The 23,219-nt window shown below is 42.6% G+C and overlaps 1 protein-coding gene across 13 annotated transcripts in view; it reads left to right on the forward strand.

Annotated features, from left to right (window-relative positions):
* Nucleotides 1-23,219, forward strand: part of LOC106587004 (far upstream element-binding protein 3) — a 102,388-nt gene that overhangs the window by 24,732 nt on the left and 54,437 nt on the right. For 7 of the 13 annotated variants that reach the window (XM_014174792.2, XM_045709058.1, XM_014174789.2 and 4 more), the window contains 5 exons: nucleotides 1,294-1,327; nucleotides 2,783-2,832; nucleotides 3,009-3,080; nucleotides 8,453-8,510; nucleotides 8,875-9,037. In XM_014174792.2, the coding sequence (XP_014030267.1) occupies nucleotides 1,294-1,327; nucleotides 2,783-2,832; nucleotides 3,009-3,080; nucleotides 8,453-8,510; nucleotides 8,875-9,037 (377 nt within the window). Of the gene's footprint in view, nucleotides 1-1,293; nucleotides 1,328-2,782; nucleotides 2,833-3,008; nucleotides 3,081-7,680; nucleotides 7,955-8,452; nucleotides 8,511-8,874; nucleotides 9,038-23,219 lie in introns of all 13 variants that reach the window. The other 6 variants (XM_045709057.1, XM_045709055.1, XM_045709056.1 and 3 more) reach the window with 4 other exon arrangements.

Genomic DNA, 23,219 nt, shown 5'->3' on the forward strand with positions numbered 1-23,219 from the left:
TTCACTGGAACTAAGGGGCCTAACCCGAACCATGAAAAACAGCCCCAGATCATTATTCCTCCTCCACCAAACTTTACACTTGGCACTATACATTGGGGCAGGTAGCATTCTCCTGGCATCCGCCAAACTCAGGTTCGTCCGTTGAACTGCCAGATGGTAAAGCGTGATTCATCACTCCAGAAAACGCGTTTCCACTGGTCCAGAGTCCAATGACGGCGAGCTTTACACCACTCCAGCGGACGCTTGACATTGCGCATGGTGACTTTAGGCTGGTGTGTGTGGCTGCTCGGCGATGGAAACCCATTTAATGACAGTTCTTGTGCTGACGTTGCTTCCAGAGGCAGTTTGGAACTCGGTAGTGAGTGTTGCAACCGAGGATAGACTATTTTTACGCTCTCCATGCTTCAGCACCCATTGGGCCCGTTCTGTGAGCTTGTGTGGTCTACCACTTTGCGGGTGAGACGTTGTTGCTCCTAGACCTTTCCACTGTACAATAACAGCTCTTACAGTTTACAGGGGCAGCTCGAGCAGGGCAGAAATTTGACGAAATGACTTGTTGGACAGGTGGCATCCTATGAAGGTGCCACGTTGAACGTCACTGAGCTCTTCAGTAAGGCCATTCTACTGCCAATGTTTGTCTATGGAGATTGCATGGCTGTGTGCTGGATTGTATACACCTGTCAGCAACGGGTGTGGCTGAAATAGCGGAATCCACTAATTCGAAGTGGTGTCCACATAGTTTTGTATGTGGAGTTAATGTTTTCGTTGAAAGTAAGTCAAAGAAGCAGTAGATCTGTTCTATGTGTGCTATTTCTATGCTTTCCGTTCTTAAGTTTAGTTTTGTCTTTTACTTTTGGTATTGTACACCAGGTTTGAACAGCTGAAAATACAGTGTTTTTGGTTATGGAAAAGATATTTCACAGCCGTTTAGACGGTACATTGATTCTCTAAGCAATGACTGCTTGTTTTGTCACAAGCAGAAATTAGGCAAACTATTTGAATTTTTGCAACCAGTAAATGTCGGAGCAATTTCTGCATATTGCACCTTTTATTATCAGCGCCAAAAAACACACAAAATAGTAGAATTGGAACCCATAAAAGGGCAGCTATCCATTGCAGCGCATTTCAGGCTCTTTGGCATGGGTGCAGCCAGTAATTTTTTCTTATTATATTTTGTATTAAATATTTTTTAAGAAAAAAAGTTACCTTCACTAATATGTTTTTCTCTCTCCTCTGCATCTCCATCTGGCACTGGTCCCCTTTCCGGCTGGCTCTTGCCGCCTCCCCTCATAGTAGGTAACCAGCTGGGAGCCATGGTACATCAAAGGTAAGCCTGTAGCCAGCACCAATTTACCCGCTGTATTGACAGACAGTAAATACATATTGATTGAGCAATCTGTGGGATTACTCCGTCTCCTCCACTTCATTTTAGCTCACTATCCAACCCAAATACACAACACTAGATCCCCAGCGGGATAGCGCTGAAGTACTTAGACCAGATAATGATTTGTGGACAGCTTCACCGTCTTCTGCTTTGCAAATATAGCGAAGTCTAAATTGTTATGTGTGTAGGTAACTGCCAAAATAAAGGAAACACCAACATAAAGTGTCTTAATAGTGCGTTGGGCTACCTTGAGCCAGAACAGTTTCAATGCCCTTTGACATAACTTCTACGAGTGTCTGGAAATCTATTGGAGGGATGCGACACCATTCCTCTACAAGAAATTCCATGATTTGGTGTTTTGTTGATGGTGGTGGAAAACGCTGTCCCCGGCGCCGCTACAGAATCTCCCATAAGTGGTCAATTGGGTTGAGATCTGGTGACTGAGACGGCCATGGCTTATATCGTTTTCATGCTCATCAAACCATTCAGTGACCATTCATGCCCCATTCGTGCCCTATGGATGGGGGCATTGTCAGCTTATGGGAGCATCTTATGGGATGTTAATTGTTTAATTCACTCAGGAACCTCACCTCTGTAGAAGCACCTGCTTTCTAAAATATACTTGGTATCCCTCATTTACTCAAGCGTTTACATTATCTGTAGTTCATATGTTCTATCACAGTGATGGAACAGCAGATAAGTGTTAGCCATAGCCCTGTAGTGTAGGTGGGCAACGTAATCATTCATTGACTCATCTGCTGGCCTTTCTACACTGTATCCATCTACTGCTACTGTCCACAAACATATATTAAATGGACATTTTTGTATGTGTAGAAAACATTAAGAACAGCTTACTAATATTGAGTTGCGCACCCCCCCCTCCTTTGCCCTCAGAACAGCCTCAATTCGTCTGGGCATGGACTCTACAAGGTGTCAGAATCATTCCACAGGGATGCTGACCCATGTTGACTACAATGCTTCCCACAATTGTGTCAAGTTAGGTGGATGTCCTTTGGCTGGTGAACCATTCTTGATACACCTGGGAAACTGCTGAGTGTGAAAAACCCAGCAGTGTTGCAGTACTTGACAAACTGGTGCACCTGGCACCTACTACCAAACCCCATTCAAAGGCACTTAAATATTTTGTTGCCCATTCACCCTCTAAATGGCAGACATTCACAATCCATGTCTCAATTATCTCAAGGTTTAAAAATCTTAATTTAACCTGTCTCCTCCCCTTCATCTACACTGATTTGAAGTGGATTTAACAAGTGACATCAATAAGAGATCATAGCTTTCACCTGGTTAGTCTATGTCATGGAAAGAGCAGGTATTCTTAATGTTTTGTACACTCAGTATATATCTTGTCTCTTTTCACCCCACCCTCTTGTAATTTAGGGCTGTTTTGACAGAAGACTTCAAAGTGCCTGATAGAATGGTTGGATTCAGTAAGTACATGTTATGGGAGGTACGTTATGTGGTTTGGGATGTTTTCATCCTTGGATGCTTGATTTTGAGATATGTTAAAGGATGTATTTATTTTGTCAAACTGACACATTACCTGAACTATTTTCTCCACTCCCATCCCACTTTTTTTCTCTCCTCCTTCTCCCGCTTATTTTAGTCATAGGCAGAGGAGGTGAACAAATTACGAGAATCCAGCTGGAGTCCGGGTGCAAGATTCAAATTGCCTCTGGTAAGCATTTCTAAATATACAAATCAAATTTTATTGGTCACATACACATGTAGCAGATGTTAATGCTTGTGTTCCTAGCTCCAACAGTACAGTAGTATCTAACAATTCACAACAATACACACAAATCTTAAGTAAAATAATGGAATTAACAAATATATAAGTATTAGGATGAGCAATGTCGGAGTGGCATTGACTAAAATACAGTAGAATAGAGTACAATATAGTATATACATATGAAATGAGTAAAGCAGTATGTAAACATTAAAGTGGCCAGTGATTCCTTGTCTATGTACAGTGTAGGGATGCACGATATATTGGTGAACATATCGGAATCGGCCAATGTTAGCCAAAAATGCCAACATCGGTGTCGGCCCGATGTTTAGTTTAACGGCAATGTTAAAAACCGATGTCAAAGCTACCATGCATACCTATATAACTTAGGTACAGGACGTAATGACGCCACGTAAAATGTTGGGCTTCACATGTAACAAAGCATTGTTAACCTAGCCCACAATGTCTGCTGTGTGGATCAAGCAGTCAACAAGTCGAGCAGTCATTTGAAAGAGTAAGAACATTTCAGTGAGACAACTCAAAGGCAAAATCCATTAAAGCCAAGATAATGGAATTCATTGCCCTTGACAATCAACCGTTCTCTGTCATGGGTGATATTGGCTTTCGCTGACTGGTCGAACACCGGTACACACTACGAAGTGCACTATTTTTCTGATGTTGCCCTACCGGAGTTACACAGTAATAGCTTCACTGCTATTAGTTTCACGACATAGATACTATGGAACGCCGTTTGGGTCTTTGCGTGTCAAAAAAGATACAGTAGCACTGTTAAAGCACAATAGTGGAATTTGCGTTTTGCCTTCAGAATAAAAGTATGTCATTGACTGTGATGCAAATTATTACAAATAGTAGCATTATGCCATACTTTTATTTTGAAGGCTAACCGCAAAGTCCACTATTGTGACTAATCCTTATTGTGGCTAGCTTCACATAGATGGTCCGACCACCATTAATTAAATAAGAACTGTCTTATAAATTAGGGTTAATTTAGATGACACCTAGCTATATAATTAGATAGCTAGCTATAGCTACTGAAACAGATTATGTCGTTTTGCTATGTTTTTGGGGAAGAACTACGTTGTTTGCAACAATGAGCTAGCTAGCTTTTTTTATGATACGCACTGTAGGTACGCAAGACAACTTTACCAGCATCATAGCTTACGTATCGATATATCGTTGTGACGTATAGAATACGAGTGATAGTGTAATCAATGTGTAATAACTACGTAAAGAATTATTATTTGACGTTCAGTCATATTCAGGTCCTGATTGATCAACAAACTTATTTGACACGTCAAATTGTGTTATTTGACGTGTTAAATAGTATATTTATGGACACGCAAAGACCCAAAAGGCATTCCATAGGAATCCTGGTTGAGAATGAAACGACTGAACAAATGAACAACGAAACAGCACAGCTAGTAAGTGAAAGAAATAGGTTTTGATTATGTTTTACTGGTAATGGGGACATAAGTAAATGCCAACAAATGACTTTTTGGTCAGTGTGTGTGTGTGTGGGTGTGTGTGTGTGTGTGTGTGTGTGTGTGTGTGTGTGTGTGTGTGTGTGTGTGTGTGTGTGTGTGTGTGTGTGTGTGTGTGTGTGTGTGTGTGTGTGTGTGTGTGTGTGTGTAACCTTTATTTAATTAGGCAAGTCAGTTAAGAACAAATTCTTATTTACAATGACGGCCGGACGATGCTGGGCCAATTGTGCGCCGCGCAATGGAACTCCCAATCATGGTCGGATGTGATACAGCCTGGATTCGAACCAGGGACTGTAGTGACGCCCCTTGCACTGAGATGCAGTGCCTTAGACCGCTGCGTCCATGTTTATGTGTATGTTAACTATTTAACTGTACTGGATTGCTTAAAAGGCAGCTACATTTTTAAATATCGGTTATTGGTATTGGCTAAAAATTTCATATCGGTGCATCTCTAGTACAGTGCCTTTGGAAACTATTCAGACCCCTTGACTTTTTCCCCAAAATGTTTAATCTTCACACAATACACCATAATGACAAAGCAAAAATAGGTTTTTAGAAATGTTTGCTCATTTCGTTTTTTTTTTAAACGGAAATATGACGTTTACATAAGTATTCGGACCCTTTACTCAGTACTTTATTGAAGCACCTTTGGCAGCGATTAAAGCCTCGAGTCTTCTTGGGTATGACACTAAAAGCTTGGCACTTGTATTTGGGGAGTTTCTCCCATTCTTCTCTGCAGATCCTCTCAAGCTATCTCAGGTTAGATGGGGAGCGTTGCTGCACAGCTATTTTCAGGTCTCTCCAGAGATGTTAGAGCGGGTTCAAGTCCGGGCTCTGGCTGTGCCACTCAAGGACATTCAGAGACTTGTCCTGAAGCCACTCCTGCGTTGTCTTGGCTGTGTGATTCATGTCTTTGCCCTTTTGGAAGGTGAACCTTGATACCAGTCTGAGGTCCTGAGCACTCTGGAGCAGGTTTTCATCAAGGATCTCTCTGTACTTTGAAGAGGTGCAGTTGCGCCTTCTAAACCACACTGTCTGTTTAGTTGGTCCATTTCAGATTGTCAGTGACCTGTACGCCGAGGAACGGAAGCTTGTCACCTTCTCCACTGCGGTCCCATCGATGTGGATAGGGGCGTGCTCCCTCTGCTGTTTCCTGAAGTCCACGATCAGCTCCTTCGTTTTGTTGACGTTGAGGGAGAGGTTAATTTCCTGGCACCACTCCGCCAGGGCCTTCACTTCCTCCCTGTAAACTGAGGTCAGCGAAGTGGCAGTGTAGTTTTCTACCTTCACCACCTGGGGGCGTCCAATCAGGATGTCCAGGACCCAGTTGCACAGGGCGGGGTTCAGTCCCAGGGCTCCAAGCTTAATGATGAGCGCTGAGAGTACTATGGTGTTGAAGGCTGAGCTATAGTCAATGAACAGCACTCCTACATAGGTATTCCTCTTGTCCAGATGGGATAGGGCAGTGCGTTGGCAATTGCAAATTGAACTGGGTCTAGGGTGTCAGGTAAGGAAGAGGTGATATGATCCTTAACTAGCCTCTCAAAGCACTTCATGATGACAGAAGTGAGTGCTATGGTGTGATAGTCGTTGAGTTAATTTACCTTTGCTTTTTCGGGGACAGGAACAATGGTGGACATCTTGAAGCAATTGGGGACAGCAGACTGGGATAAGGAGAGGTTGAATTTGTCTGTAAACATGCTTAAATATCTTACTCACGTTGTGCACGGAGAACGAGAACCCACAGTCCTGGGTAGCGGGCCGCGTCGGTGGCACTGTGTTATCCTCAGAGTGGGCAAAAAAGGTGTTTAGCTTGTCTGGGAGCAAGACGTCGGTGTCCGTGACATGGATGGTTTTCGCTTTGTAATCCGTTATTGTCTGTAGACCCTGTGTAAGGTGTGCGTAATCTGTGGCAGGGAAGTCAGATGCAGGAGAGCAGAACTTTGTAATTGCTGGAGCAGTTTAATAGCAAAATCCACGGCATAAAAATAACAAGACATTTGGATACAAAAACCCGTCGTGCACCAATCATCACGTGCGCAAGCACTTACAATAAACAATCCCACTCAAAGACATGGAGGGAACAGAAGGTTAAATACACAACAAATGATTGAGGGAATTGTAACCAGGTGTGAGGAAAAACAAGACTAAACACATAAAAAATGACAAGTGGATAGAAGACCGGCGACGCCGAGCGCTGCCCGAACAAGGAGAGGACCCGACTTCGGTGGAAGTCGTGACACCCCGCCACATACGTCTCCTTGTCTGAGCCGTTGAATTGCGACTCCACTTTGTCTCTTTACTGACTTTTTGCCTGTGTGATTGCCTTACGGAGGGAATAACTACACTGTTTGTATTCAACCATATTCCCAGTCACCTTTCCATGGTTAAATGAGGTGGTTTGCGCTTTCAGTTTTGCGCGAATGCTGCCATCTATACACGGTTTCTGGTTTGGGTAGGTTTTAATAGTCACAGTGGGAACAACATCGCCTATACTCTTCCTGATGAACTCAGTCACCGTGTCTGTGCCAATGTTATTCTGAGGCTACCCTGAACATATCCCAGTTTGTGTGATCAAAACAATCTTGAAGCATGGATTCTGATTGGTCAGACCAGTGTTGAATATACCTTAGCACAGGTACATCCTGTTTGAGTTTCTGCTTATAGGAAGGGAGGAGCAAAATGGGGTTGTGATCTGATTTGCCGAAGGGAGGGCCTTGTAGGCAACCCGGAAGGGGGAGTAGCAGTGATCGAGCGTTTTAGCAGCACGAGAACCACAGTCAATGTGTTGATAGTACTTCGGTAGTGTTTTCCTCAAATTTGCTTTGTTACAATAAATGCGGCCTCAGGATATGTGGTTTCCAGTTTTCACACAGTCCAGTGTAGCTCCTTGAGAATATACACGGCTGTGACTATAACCAAAGAGAATATTCTTGGGAGGTAATTTGTCGGCATTTGATTGTGAGGTATACTAGGTTGGGTGAACAAAAGGACTTGAGTTTCTGTGTGTTATCATGAAACAAACACTACCGCCTTTCTTCTTCCAGGAGAGTTCTTTATTATTGTCTGCGGGATGTACTGAGAACCCAGCTGGCTTTATGGATGGAGACGGGAGAGAGCCATGATTCTGTGAAACAGTGTATGTTACAGTCCCTGATGTCTCTCTGGAGGGAGATCCTCACCCTGAGCTTGTCTACTTTATTGTCCATAGACTGAACATTAGCTAGTAATATACTCGGAAGCGGTGGATGGTGTGCACGCCTCCTGAGTCGGACTAGAATACCTCTTCTCCGCCGGCGGCATCTTGGAGCAGCCTCTGGGGTAAGTTCAATTGCCCTGGGGGGTAAGAACAAAGAATCCAATTCGGCGAAGGCATATTCGTGGTCGCAATGCTGGTTAGTTACCGCCGCTCTGATATCCCAAAGTTATTTCCGGCTGTATGTAATAACACAAAAAAACATTCTGGGCTAATAATGTAAGAATTAACACACCAAAAAACAAAATACGGCAAAGTTGCTTAGGAGCTAGAAGCAGAGCTGCGATGTTTGTCGGCCTCATCGTACAGTATGTCCCTAATGTCTGTGACTACACACACTTCACAACACTTCCTGTCCTTATGTTAGATAATAACCAATATCAGATTGCTTTTAATTTTATATCTCAGCAACATACAGTAGGACACATGCTAATCAAGGCTGTCAGCAATGAGGTGATGATGCAAAATGCATTATCATGACTGTTTATGTTCTGTACCGAAAGGGTTCTATCTCAAAAACTTGACTCCTTTAACTGTATGCCAGCGGTTCTTTCTCATTGTAGAGAGTGGTGGTATGATGGACAGAGCCTGCTCCCTCAATGGAACCCCAGAGAGCATTGAGTGAGTTTCTATATTGAGACGTTGAACGTGACAGAAATTCTATAAACTCAGTAGCAGTATCGTCAACAATCCTTTGTCATTTTGAAAAGAACAATATGTCCCCTGATTGATGGTCTATAGATTCTCACACGCTGTATTAACTGCAACTCTGTTGATATACATTTATTTAACTGTTACTCCATAATATTACAGTAATTGACAATAAATAATACAGTTTTAAAAACCACATTGTGGACCAATCATAAAATGTTGACACTGTAAGCAGTCATAGTAGGCAATCATAGTACAGTATGTAATTGGTATTGACTATAATACATCACATCATCTATACATCATTGATATGCAACTGTTTGCTCTCCACCAGGCAGGCCAAAAGAATGCTTGGGCAGATAGTGGACCGCTGTCGAAACAGCCCTGGGTTCCACAGCGTGGCTGAGGACATCAGCTCAGTCCACGAGATGCTCATCCCAGCCAGCAAAGTGGGCCTAGTCATCGGGAGGGGAGGGGACACCATCAAGCAACTGCAGGTATGCCTTCTAAGAGAAAGAAAAATGTAATCAGTTCTCTTGGGCTATAGTACTCCCTCTAGCCTACTATACTAATCCACTATGATCTACAACTAGCCTTATTACTACCATTATAACCGCAGTCACTACTGGTACTAGGCCTACAAAGCTTTTTTTAACCCACTACAACTTATTTCGCAACCATAAATACTTCAAGACAAGCATGCACACACATTTTCATTTGGAAATGTTCTTTTTCTAGTCTCTGCAGTCTTTTCTCAACTGTATCCACCTGTAAAGCTAATTTGTGATTTGAACATCAAGTAATTACAAGTAACTGCCAAAATAAAGGAAACACTTGAGTAAATGAGGGTTGTGGCAGCTCTGTTATGGTGTGGGGTCAGGGGTTAAAGTTCTCCCTTCCTCTCAGAAACACTTACCCATCCATCCATCCATCGACTTACTCATCCATTCTCATTCATTCCCACACAACATATAGCCTATGCATCCACACACCCATTCTCTCCCACCCTCCTAGACATATTCATATTCACCATCCCTTACTCTTCCCTCATACTCCTGTTCATATACACAAACACACCCACGCACATACAATAGAACAGATATAAGATAAGACTATTTTAAATACATTTTTTAAATGTATACTTTTTTTAACTAGGTAAGTCAGTTAAGAACAAATTCTTATTTACAATGACGACCTACACCGGCCAAACCCGGACGATGCTGGGCCAATTGTGCGCCGCCCTATGGGACTCTCATTCACGGCCGGTTGTGATACAGCCTTTATTAGTCCATACAGGGTTGAAATATGTCTTCTGCTTTTATCCAACCCAACAGATATACACACACATCCACACAAACACACATTAGGTTGGAGAGGCAGTAAAATGAATAAGCGTTCTGGGTAGATTAGGAGAGGCTGTCTAGTCATTATTATTCCTTGTTTGCCATTTATAGCTAATATTCAATGGTTGTTATTGGTGAGAGTGGAGATGGGATTGGGATGGTGTGGCTGGGAGGGCATCAGACACTTCTCTGAATTAGGTGTGATGCCTTCGGTCTCTTTGTGGACTCACTCTCTCCAAGTAGAGCCCCACCAGCCACTATATTTTAATTTGTTAGGAGAGGAGTTGGAATTTAAAAGCCCTAAAAAGGCAGACTGCCTCAAAGTATAAAGAAGTACTTTACTTTATATTTTTTTGTGTGTTCTCTGTTAAATGGCTGTTCTTTCTACATGGTCACACGTTATATAATTTGCATAATGTACAGTCGTGGCCAAAGGTTTTGAGAATGACACAAATATTAATTTCCACAACGTTTGCTGCTTCAGTGACTTTAGATATTTTTGTCAGATGTTACTATGGAATACTGAAGTATAATTACAAGCATTTCATAAGTGTCAAAGGCTTTTATTGACAATTACATGAAATTGATGCAAAGAGTCCATATTTGCAGTGTTGACCCTTCTTTTTCAAGACCTCTGCAATCCGCCCTGGCATGCTGTCAATTAACTTCTGGGCCACATCCTGACTGATGGCAGCCCATTCTTGCATAATCAATGCTTGGAGTTTGTCAGAAGTTGTGGGTTTTTGTTTGTCCACTCGCCTCTTGAGGATTGACCACAAGTTCTCAATGGGATAAAGGTCTGGGGAGTTTCCTGGCCATGGACGCAAAATATCAATGTTTTGTTTTCCCCGAGCCACTTAGTTATCACTTTTGCCTTATGGCAAGGTGCTCCATCATGCTGGAAAAGGTATTGTTCGTCACTAAACTGTTCCTGGATGGTTGGGAGAAGTTGCTCTCGGAGGATGTGTTGGTACCATTCTTTATTCATGGCTGTGTTCTTCGGCAAAATTGTGAGTGAGCCCACTCCCTTGGCTGAGAAGCAACACCACACATGAATGGTCTCAGGATGCTTTACTGTTGGCATGACACAGGACTGATGGTAGCGCTCACCTTGTCTTCTCCGGACAAGCTTTTTTCCGGATGCCCCAAACAATCGGAAAGGGGATTCATCAGAGAAAAGGACTTTACCCCAGTCCTCAGCAGTCCAATCCCTGTACCTTTTGCAGAATATCAGTCTGTCCCTGATGTTTTTCCTGGAGAGAAGTGGCTTCTTTGCTGCCCTTCTTGACACCTGGCCATCCTCCAAAAGTCTTCGCATCACTGTGCGTGCAGATGCACTCACACCTGCCTGCTGCCATTCCTGAGCAAGCTCTGTACTGGTGGTGCCCCGATCCCGCAGCTGAATCAACTTTAGGAGACGGTCCTGGCGCTTGCTGAACTTTTTTGGGCGCCCTGAAGCCTTCTTCACAACAATTGAACCGCTCTCCTTGAAGTTCTTGATGATTTGATAAATGGTTGATTTATGTGCAATCTTACTGGCAGCAATATCCTTGCCTGCGAAGCCCTTTTTGTGCAAAGCAATGAAGACGGCACGTGTTTCCTTGCAGTTAACCATGATTGACAGAGGAAGAACAATAATTCCAAGCACCACCCTCCTTTTGAAGCTTCCAGTCAGTTATTCGAACTCAATCAGCATGACAGAGTGATCTCCAGCCTTGTCCTCGTCAACACTCACACCTGTGTTAACGAGAGAAAGAATTTCAATTCATCTGATCACTCTTCATAACATTCTGGAGTATATGCAAATTGCCATCATACAAACTGAGGCAGCAGACTTTGTGAAAATTAATATTTGTGTCATTCTCAAAACTTTTGGCCGACTTTATATAATAATTATGTATTCATACTATGACTCTCTCGTCTTATTATTACATGGAATTGTCAGCAGATGTGTTTTTTTCTGCAAGAGTTGCATTTATTTATTTTTTTTAAAGAGGAGCTACATTGGAGAAGCCTATGCTGCTACCTACTATAGTAACAGCAGAGGTGAAGGCATCCTGATAAATAATACTGTCAGGTGTGTGCATACTGGTAGCGAAGTCAGGTGCAGGAGAGCAGAGAGTTGTGAACAGGCGCACACTTTATTAAGGCAAGAGAAACCAACAGATGGACACAACTGCGTCAAAACCTCCAGCCAATAGGCAAAAGTGCAAAACAGTCACAATAATTTATGTTTAACAATAAACATCTTCGTGAACAACATGGTATAAGCAAACCAGTCTGGCGCGTCAGCAATTAACACGTAACACAAACAATTCCACACAATGACATGAGGGGGAACAGAGGAATAAATACATGCAGTGTGATTGGGGAATGAAAACCAGGTGTGCAGGGAACAAGACAAAACAAATGGATCAATGTAAAATGGAGCGGTGATGGCTAGAAAGCCAGTGACGTCGACCGCCGAACGCCGCCCGAACAAGGAGAGGAGCCGACTTCGGCGGAAAACGTGACAAATACACATTTTCTTCCCTTATATCCCAGCCCCCAGACCAAGAAGGTTGCTTTTTAATCTTGCATTGTACCTTACATGTGGTGAAAAACACATTATTTCATTGCATATCCCCCTAGGAGCAAATCAGTTTTTTTTTAGATATACACTACTGTTCAAAAGTTTGGGGTCTGTCACGCACTGACCTGAGAGAGCCGGTTTTTCTCTGTTTGGTTAGGTCAGGGTGTGACATGGGGTGGGCATTCTATGTATTGTAATTCTATGTTGGTTTTTCCTTTGATAAGCCTAGTATTGTTTCCAGTCAGAGGCAGCTGTCTATCGTTGTCTCTGATTGGGAATCATACTTAGGCAGCCCTTTTTCCCACAGTCAGTTGTGGGATCTTGTCTTTGTTTGGTTGCATGTATTTTGCACTACGAAGCTTTTCGTTCGTTGTGTTGTTTATTGTTTTTTGCTGGTTCACCTTTAGAATAAAAGATGATGAACTCAACTCACGCTGCGCCTTGGTCTACCTTGAACGACGGACGTTACAGGGTCACTAAGACATTTCCTTGTTTTTGAAAGAAAAGCACAACAAATGTGCGTTTCTTTCAAAAGTGACCCCAAACTTTTGAACGTAGTGTAATTCAAGCTATATTAGATCAAATCCAGACAGGAACTATTTTTTTAGCAGGTGACCTAAATCACACATTTGACAAGTTCGACAGACATAGCAATTAAAAAGGCACATTAAGGAGCCTCCAAAGATGCTGAAAAATGTCATATCTACGTACAAATAATTTACAGGACACCTGGATATTGCTTTTCCCAACTACCATGGACAGTTAGTGACAGAATTTGGAGAATGAACATTTTCAAGAACCTGAAATTTATGAAATACGTAAATGATTTAAAATAAATCTTTACTGTTGCAAATGTAGACAGAGGAGACAGAAGAAACATTTTTTGTTGTTGTTGAAAGAACCCATAAGAAATATTTACAAGGTAAAGAAGAAAATACAATTCCTGAACTTAAGCAGGAATAATATATTTTACTTTTGAAGAGATCCAACAACTATTGGTTAAACTCCAATAAAGCATACTATTTAACACACGCCAAACCAGTTAAACTCAGCAAAAAAGAAACGTCCTATCACTGTCAACTGCGTTTATTTTCAGCAAACTTAACATGTGTAAATATTTGTATGATCATAACAAGATTCAAGAACTGAGACATAAACTGAACAAGTTCCACAGACATGCGACTAACAGAAATGGAATAGTGTGTCCCTGAACAAAGAGGGGGTCAAAAGTAACAGTCAGTATCTGGTGTGGCCACCAGCTGCATTAAGTACTGCAGTGCATCTCCTCCTCATGGACTCTACCAGATTTGCCAGTTCTTGTTGTGAGATGTTACCCCACTCTTCCACCAAGGCACCTGCAAGCTCCCGGACATTTCTGGGGGGAATGGCCCTTGCCCTCACCCTCCAATCCAACAGGTCCCAGACGTGCTCTATGGGATTGAGATCCGGGCTCTTCGCTGGCCATGGCAGAACACTGACATTCCCATCTTGAAGGAAATCACTCATAGAACGAGCAGTATGGTTGGTGGCATTGTCATGCTGGAGGGTCATGTCAGGATGAGCCTGCAGGAAGGGTACCACATGAGGGAGGAGGATGTCTTCCCTGTAACGCACAGCGTTGAGATTGCCTGCAATGACAACAAGCTCAGTCCAATGATGCTGTGACACACCGCCCCAGACCATGATGGACCCTCCACTTCCAAATCGATCCCGCTCCAGAGTACAGGCCTTCGTGTAACGCTCATTCCTTCGACGATAAACGCGAATCTGGTGAGACAAAACTGCGACTCGTCAGTGAAGAGCACTTTTTGCCAGTCCTGTCTGGTCCAGCGATGGTGGGTTTGTGCCCGTAGGTGACGTTGTTACCGGTGATGTCTGGTGAGGACCTGCCTTACAACAGGCCTACAAGCCCTCAGTCTAGCCTCTCTCAGCCTATTGCGGACAGTGTGAGCACTGATGGAGGGATTGTGCGTTCCTGGCGTAACTCTGGCAGTTGTGGCCAGCCTGTACCTGTCTCGCAGGTGTAACTTTCAGATGTACCGATCCTGTGCAGGTGTTGTTACACGTGCACGTCTGCCACTGCGAGGACGATCAGCTGTCCGTCCTGTCTCCCTGTAGCACTGTCTTAGGCATCTCACAGTACGGACATTGCAATTTATTGCGCTTGCCACATCTGCAGCCCTCATGCCTCCTTGCAGCATGCCTGGCACATTCACGCAGATGAGCAGGGACCCTGGGCATCTTTCTTTTTGTGTTTTTCAGAGTCAGTAGAAAGGCCTCTTTAGTGTCCTAAGTGTTCATAACTGTGACCTTAATTGCCTACCGTCTGTAAGCTGTTAGTGTCTTATGTTGGGGATAGGGGGCAGTATTTGCACGGCCGGATAAAAAACGTACCCGATTTAATCTGGTTACTACTCCTGCCCAGTAACTAGAATATGCATATAATTAGTAGATTTGGATAGAAAACACTCTAAAGTTTCTAAAACTGTTTGCATGTTGTCTGTGAGTATAACAGAACTCATATGGCAGGCAAAAACCTGAGAAGATTCCATGCAGGAAGTGGAAATCTGATTTGTGGAATCACCTTCAACACTTTGCCTATGAGACACACCGCGAGTTAGGATTCATTTAGCACTTCCTAAGGCTTCCACTAGATGTTAACAGTCTTTACAAAGTGGTTTGAGTCTTCTATGGTAGAAACTGACTGAACGAGAGGCTTGGAAAGTTGGTCACAGGGGGAGGGCCATTACTACTATGACGCGGGCGCCCATGGGAACCCTTTTGTTCCGAAACGTTTAGTAAGACAATACAATCGTCCGCCTTGAATATTATTGAAGCTCTGGTTGAAAAAGGCCCTAAAGATTTATGTTATACAACGTTTGACATGTTTGAACGAACGTAAATATATATTTTTTGCTCTTTCGTGGCGACAAGTCCCGCGCGCTACAGTCCATTATGAGTAGCCTTCGGAACGCGCTAACAAGAAGGAGCTATTGGGACATAAATTATTAACTTTTTCGAACAAAACTACATTTGTTGTGGACCTGGGATTCCTGGAAGTGCCTTCTGATGAAGATAATCTAAGGTAAGGGAATATTTACAATAGTATATTTGATTTTAGATGGTTCCAAGATGGCGCTAACATGTATCGCCTAGCCTATTTTTCTGAGCATACCACCACGTTTATTGCAAAGTGTGATTTCCCAGTAAAGTTATTTTTAAATCTGGCAATGCGGTTGCATTCACGAGAGTGTTAATCTATAATTATTTGAATGACAATATTACATTTTAACAATGTTTTCGAATAGTAATTTTGTAAATTGTAGCGCTGATTCACCGGAAGCATTTGAGGGAAAATATTTTCTGAACGTCACGCGCCGATGTAAAATGCTGTTTTTATATATACATTTTAACTTTATCGATACATTAAATGCATGTATTGTGTAACATGATGTCCTAGGAGTGTCATCTGATGAAGATTGTCAAAGGTTAGTGCTGCATTTAGCTGTGCTTTGGGTATTTGTGATGAATGCTAGTTGCTTTGAAAATGGCAGTGTGATTTTGTTTTGGCAGGGTACTCTCCTTACATAATCTAATATTTTGCTTTTGCTGTAAAGCCTTTTTGAAATCGGACAACATGGTTCGATTCAGGAGAGGTGTATCTATAAAATGGTGTAAAATAGTCATATGTTTGAGAAATTGAAGTTATAGCATTTGCATTTCGCGCAACGCGATTCCACTGGCCGTTGACTAGCAAGCGTCCCAGGTTCCCAGAGAGGTTAACGACCGTTCCACAGGTGCATGTTCATTAAATGTTTATGGTTCATTGAACAAGCATGGGAAACAGTGTTTAAACCCTTTACAATGAAGATCTGTGAAGTCATTTGGATTTTTACAAATTATCTTTAAAAGACAACGTCCTGAAAAAGGGACGTTTCTTTTTTTGCTGAGTTTATCTATTTTAAAGATAAGGATACAAATGCTTTAATTAGGAACAACAATGCTATTAATGACAAGATTGTGTCTATTGACACACCCGTGAGTCAATCTCAGTAACATCATAAAAAAATCCCTGTCAAAATGTCAGTTTAAGCTAGAGATATCTGTTTTCTTGCATGGGCTGCGTCTCAATCCATTGCATCCGCCTATGTCGGCCTTCCGCATCTGTGATGGAAGGTGGCCAAGCTACAGCGGTTTTTGTCAGACAATGAGACATCCTGAAAGTCTTCTCACCAAAACATCTTTAGCGTCTGAACACTGATGTGTCAACTTCTGTCTTTAGCGTCTGAACTGTTTGGGCTACAAATAGGGCTGTGTCGGTCACGAAATTTAGTGAGCCGGTGATTGTCAAGCAAATAACTGTCAGTCTCTCTGTGTTGAGCGGTTAACAAATAAATAGTGTCGTGTCTTTGGCATCATTAAAACTGAAGACCTATTTATCAAATAACTCTCTGTAATTATTATTACGCGATTAAACTGATTAATCGTGTAACTGTAATTAACTAGGAAGTCAGGGCACCAAAGAAAATATTCAGATTACAAAGTTATAATTTTCCTAATATAACTTTCAGATATTTTAATATCTGATCAATTAGTCTTCGAATTAATGAATTATTATTTACCTCACGTTAGTCTCATTCCAAACGTCGTAAATTGTTGGTTATCTGCACGAACCCAGTCTTCATTATGAGTCATCCATACATCAATTGTCTTAAAATCATTTATTTACTAACTAGGCAATTCACAGAAATGCATAACAAACAGTAGATATAGTTACAAGGAAAGGATAGGAGAATGTGCCCTAGTGGGCTAAACCGGCATGGTGGCTTGTTAGACAAAAGGGGAGTGGGGGTCAGCTGAGAAGGCACTACAGAGTTGATAATTATAACAATTGAAATGCTAATCCTTTGCACATGAACGCTCACTCATTCGGGAACAATTGCAATCAATATATATATTTACGCTCAGTGTGTCTTCGGGATCTCTGTTGAAAAGTTTTGTTTCTGTTGGAGAGTCTGTCCGCCCTCTCTCTCTCTCTCTCTGTCGTGGTTAGAATGGATAGTTCAGAGTAACATTCATTCATGTCGTTATAGAATAGCTGTTTCGGCGGTTGTTGGTCTTTGCGTTCAATGATACCGAATTCCTAGCTGCAGGCTAGTAATTAATATCAAAGACTTGTTCTTATTCTGTCGGTATCGATAGTCTAAGAGTTTAACCACGTGGTATGGTTAACCTGTTGGGGATAGGGGGCAGTATTTGCACGGCCGGATAAAGAAAACGTACCCGATTTAATCTGGTTACTACTCCTGCCCAGTAACTAGAATATGCATATAATTGTTTGATTTGGATAGAAAACACTCTAACGTTTCTAAAACTGTTTGAATGGTGTCTGTGAGTATAACAGAACTCATATGGCAGGCCAAAACCTGATCATCTCTATCCAAAACAAAAGATCTCTGCTGAAACGTGACATTTTCTACGGCTCCCATAGGCTCTCAGAAGGCGGCAGAACGTTGAATGATGACTCTCCAGTCTCTGGCTGAAAAACAGTAGCGCATTTGGTAAGTGGTCGATCTGAGAACAATGAGACTGGTGCGCGCGTGCACGAGACGACCCCATGTTTACATTTTCAGTCTTTGAACAAAACAGGGTTTCCCGGTCGGAATATTATCGCTTTTTTACGAGAAAAATCGCATAAAAATTGATTTTAACCTGTTAGGGCTAGGGGGCAGTATTGACACGGCTGGATAAAAAACGTACCGATTTAATCTGGTTACTACTCCTGCCCAGTAACTAGAATATGCATATAATTATTGGCTTTGGATAGAAAAGACTCCAAAGTTTCTAAAACTGTTTGAATGGTGTCTGTGAGTATAACAGAACTCAAATGGCAGGTCAAAACCTGAGAAGATTCTGTACAGGAAGTACCCTGTCTGACCATTTCTTGGCCTTCTTTGCCATCTCTATCCATTACAAAGGATCTCTGCTGTTACGTGACACTTCCTACGGCTCACATGGGCTCTCAGAAGGCGGCAAAAAGCTGAATCGTGGCTTTGCATGCTCTGGCTGAAAAAAAGTAGCGCGTTTGGGTAGTGGCTGGTTACAGTACTGTGAGACTCAGGCTCGTGCCCGCGTCAACAGAATGCTTTGTTTTCTTTCTTCTGTTTACCTAAAAGGAGATTCCCGGTCGGAATATTATCGTTTTTTTTACGAGAAAAATGGCATAAAAATTGATTTTAAACAGCGGTTGACATGCTTCGAAGTACGGTAATGTAATATTTAGAATTTTTTTGTCACGAATTGCGCCATGCTCGCGACCCTGATTTACCATTTCGGATAGTGTCTGGAACGCACTAACAAAACGCCGCTATTCGGATATAACGATGGATTATTTTGGACCAAACCAACATTTGTTATTGAAGTAGAAGTCCTGGGAGTGCATTCTGACGAAGACAACAAAGGTAATCAAACTTTTGTAATAGTAAATCGGAGTTTGGTCAGGGCTAAACTTGGTCGGTGTCTAAATGGCTAGCCGTGATGGCTGGGCTATCTACTGAGAATATTGCAAAATGTGCTTTCACCGAAAAGCTATTTTAAAATCGGACATAGCGATTGCATAAAGGAGTTCTGTATCTATAATTCTTAAAATAATTGTTATGTTTTTTGTGAACGTTTATCGTAAGTAATTTAGTAAATTCACCGGAAGTGTTCGGTGGGAATGCTAGTCACATGCTAGTCACATGCTAATGTAAAAAGCTGGTTTTTGATATAAATATGTACTCGATTGAACAAAACATGCATGTATTGTATAACATAATGTCCTAGGAGTGTCATCTGATGAAGATCATCAAAGGTTAGTGCTGCATTTAGCTGTGGTTTTGGTTTTTGTGACATTATATGCTAGCTTGACAAATGGGTGTCTGATTATTTCTGGCTGGGTACTCTGCTGACATAATCTAATGTTTTGCTTTCGTTGTAAAGCCTTTTTGAAATCAGACAGTGTGGTTAGATTAACGAGAGTCTTGTCTTTAAAATGGTGTAAAATAGTCATATGTTTGAAAAATGGAAGTTTTCGGATTTTAGAGGAGTTTGTATTTCGCGCCACGCCCATCATTGGATATTGGAGCAGGTGTTCCGCTAGCGGAACGTCTAGATGTAAGAGGTTAAATGTATTTGGCTAAGGTGTATATAAACTTCCGACTTCAATTGTATATACTGTATCTTTGTCTATGCCGCTCTGACACCCTTCCTTAGATTTGTGTGTATTGGGTAAATGTTGTGAAATTGTTAGATATTACTGCATTGTCGGAGCTATAAACACAAGCATTTCGCTACACCTGTAAAAACATCTGCTAAACACGTGTATGTGACCAATATTTTTTTTTTTTAAGAACAGAGCAAATAAGCAATTAGAAACGACAGTCCATCACTACCTTCTGAAAATTTCGAGAACATTTAAAGTTTCTTGAAATGCAGGCGCAAAAGCATCTGGCGCTAAGATGAAACTGGCTCTCATGAGGACCGCCACAGGTAAAGAAGACGAAGAGTTACCTCTGCTGCAGAGGATAAGTTCATTAGAGTTACCAACCTCAGAAATTGCAGCGCAAATAAATGCTTCACAGAGTTCAAGTAACAGACACATCTCAACATCACCTGTTCAGAGGAGACTGCTTGAATCAGGCCTTCATGGGTCGAACTGCTGCAAAGAAACACTACTAAAGGACACCAGTCATAAGAAGAGACGTGCCTGGGCCATGAAAGACAAGCAATGGACATTAGACCAGTGGAAATCTGTCCTTTGGTCTGATGAGTCCAAATTTGAGATTTTTGGTTCAAACCACCGTGTCTTTGTGAGACGCAGAATAGGTGAAAGGATGATCGCCGCATGTGTGGTTCCCACCGTGAAGAAAGGGTGCTTTGCTGGTGTCAGTGATTTATTAAAAATTCAAGGCACACTTAACCAGAATGGCTATCACAGCATTCTGCAGCGATACGCCATCCCATCTGGTTGGCGCTTAGTGGGACTATCATTTGTTTTTCAACAGGACAATGACCCAACACATCTCCAAGCTGTGTAAGGGCTATTTGACCAAGGAGGAGAGTGATGGAGTGCTGCATCATCATCTCGCTGCGACCCCCCCCCCCCATATAATGTCACAAAAAAACAAAACCACAGCTAAATGCAGCACTAACCTTTGATGATCTTCATCAGATGACAACCCTAGGACATTATGTTATACAATGCATGCATGTTTTGTTCAATCAAGTTCATATTTATATCAAAAACCAGCTTTTTTTCATTAGCATGTGACGTTGAGAACTAGCATACCCCCCGCAAACATCCGGTGAATTTACTAAATTACTCACGATAAACGTTCACAAAAAACATAACAATTCTTTTAAGAATTATAGATACAGAACTCCTCTATGCACTCGATATGTCCGATTTTAAAATAGCTTTTCGGTGAAAGCACATTTTGCAATATTCTCAGTAGATAGCCCAGCCATCACGGCTAGCCATTTAGACACCGACCAAGTTTAGCCCTGACCAAACTCCGATTTACTATTACAAAAGTTTGATTACCTTTGTTGTCTTCGTCAGAATGCACTCCCACGACTGCTACTTCAATAACAAATGTTGGTTTGGTCCAAAATAATCCATCGTTATATCCAAATAGCGGCGTTTTGTTCGTGCGTTCAAGACACTATCCGAAGTGTAAATAAGGGTCACGAGCATGGCGCAATTCGTGACAAAAGATTTCTAAATATTCCATTACCGTACTTCGAAGCATGTCAACCGCTGTTTAAAATAAATTTTTAGGCCATTTTTCTCGTAAAAAAGCGATAATATTCCGACCGGGAATGTGCGTTTAGGTAAACAGACGAAAGAAAACAAAGCATTCTGTCGACGCGGGCACGCACCTGAGTCTCACAGTACTGTGAGCAGCCACTACCCAGACGTGCTACTTTGTTTCAACCAGAGCCTGCAAAGCCACGATTCAGCTTTTTGCCGCCTTCTGAGAGCCCATGGGAGCCGTAGGAAGTGTCACGTAACAGCAGAGATCCTCTGTAATGGATAGAGATAATGAAGAAGGGCAAGAAATGGTCAGACAGGCCACTTCCTGCATGGAATCTTCTCAGGTTTTGGCCTGCCAAATGAGTTCTGTTATACTCACAGACACCATTCAAACAGTTTTAGAAACTTTGGAGTGTTTTCTATCCAAAGCTAATAATTATATGCATATTCTAGTTTCTGGGCAGGAGTAATAATCAGATTAAATCGGGTACGTTTTTTATCCGGCTGTGAAAATACTGCCCCCTATCTATAACAGGTTAAACTCAGTTTTGCACAATTCCTGACATTTAATCCTAGTAAAAATGCCCTGTCTTAGGTCAGTTAGGATTACCACTTTATTTGAAGAATGTGAAATGTCAGAATAATAGTAGAGAGAATGATTTATTTCAGCTTTTATTTCTTTCATCATATTCCCAGTGGGTCAGAAGTTTACATACACTCAATTAGTATTTGGAAGCATTGCCTTTCAATTGTTTAACTTGGGTCAAACATTTACATTTACATTTAAGTCATTTAGCAGACGCTCTTATCCAGAGCGACTTACAAAATGGTGCATTCACCTTATGATATCCAGTGGAACAACCACTTTACAATAGTGCATCTAAATCTTTTAAGGGGGGGGTTTAGAAGGATTACTTTATCCTATCCTAGGTATTCCTTAAAGAGGTGGGGTTTCAGGTGTCTCCGGAAGGTGGTGATTGACTCCGCTGTCCTGGCGTCGTGAGGGAGCTTGTTCCACCATTGGGGTGCCAGAGCAGCGAACAGTTTTGACTGGGCTGAGCGGGAACTGTGCTTCCTCAGAGGTAGGGGGGCCAGCAGGCCAATGGTGGATGAACGCAGTGCCCTTGTTTGGGTGTAGGGCCTGATCAGAGCCTGAAGGTATGGAGGTGCCGTTCCCTTCACAGCTCCGTAGGCAATCACCATGGTCTTGTAGCGGATGCGAGCTTCAACTGGAAGCCAGTGGAGAGAGCGGAGGAGCGGGGTGACGTGAGAGAACTTGGGAAGGTTGAACACCAGACGGGCTGCGGCGTTCTGGATGAGTTGTAGGGGTTTAATGGCACAGGCAGGGAGCCCAGCCAACAGCGAGTTGCAGTAATCCAGACGGGAGATGACAAGTGCCTGGATTAGGACCTGCGCCGCTTCCTGTGTGAGGCAGGGTCGTACTCTGCGAATGTTGTAGAGCATGAACCTACAGGATCGGGTCACCGCCTTGATGTTAGTGGAGAACGACAGGGTGTTGTCCAGGATCACGCCAAGGTTCTTAGCACTCTGGGAGGAGGACACAAGGGAGTTGTCAACCGTGATGGCGAGATCATGGAACGGGCAGTCCTTCCCCGGGAGGAAGAGCAGCTCCGTCTTGCCGAGGTTCAGCTTGAGCTGGTGATCCGTCATCCACACTGATATGTCTGACAGACATGCAGAGATGTGATTCGCCGCCTGGTTATCAGAAGGGGGAAAGGAGAAGATTAATTGTGTGTCGTCTGCATAGCAATGATAGGAGAGACCATGTGAGGATATGACAGAGCCAAGTGACTTGGTGTATAGCGAGAATAGGAGAGGGCCTAGAACAGAGCCCTGGGGGACACCAGTGGTGAGAGCGCATGGTGCGGAGACAGATTCTCGCCACGCCACCTGGTAGGAGCGACCTGTCAGGTAGGATGCAATCCAAGCGTGGGCCGCGCCGGAGA

This window comes from Salmo salar, chromosome ssa26 (genome assembly GCF_905237065.1).
Source record: "Salmo salar chromosome ssa26, Ssal_v3.1, whole genome shotgun sequence".
In the NCBI taxonomy this organism is placed as follows: Eukaryota; Metazoa; Chordata; class Actinopteri; order Salmoniformes; family Salmonidae; genus Salmo; species Salmo salar.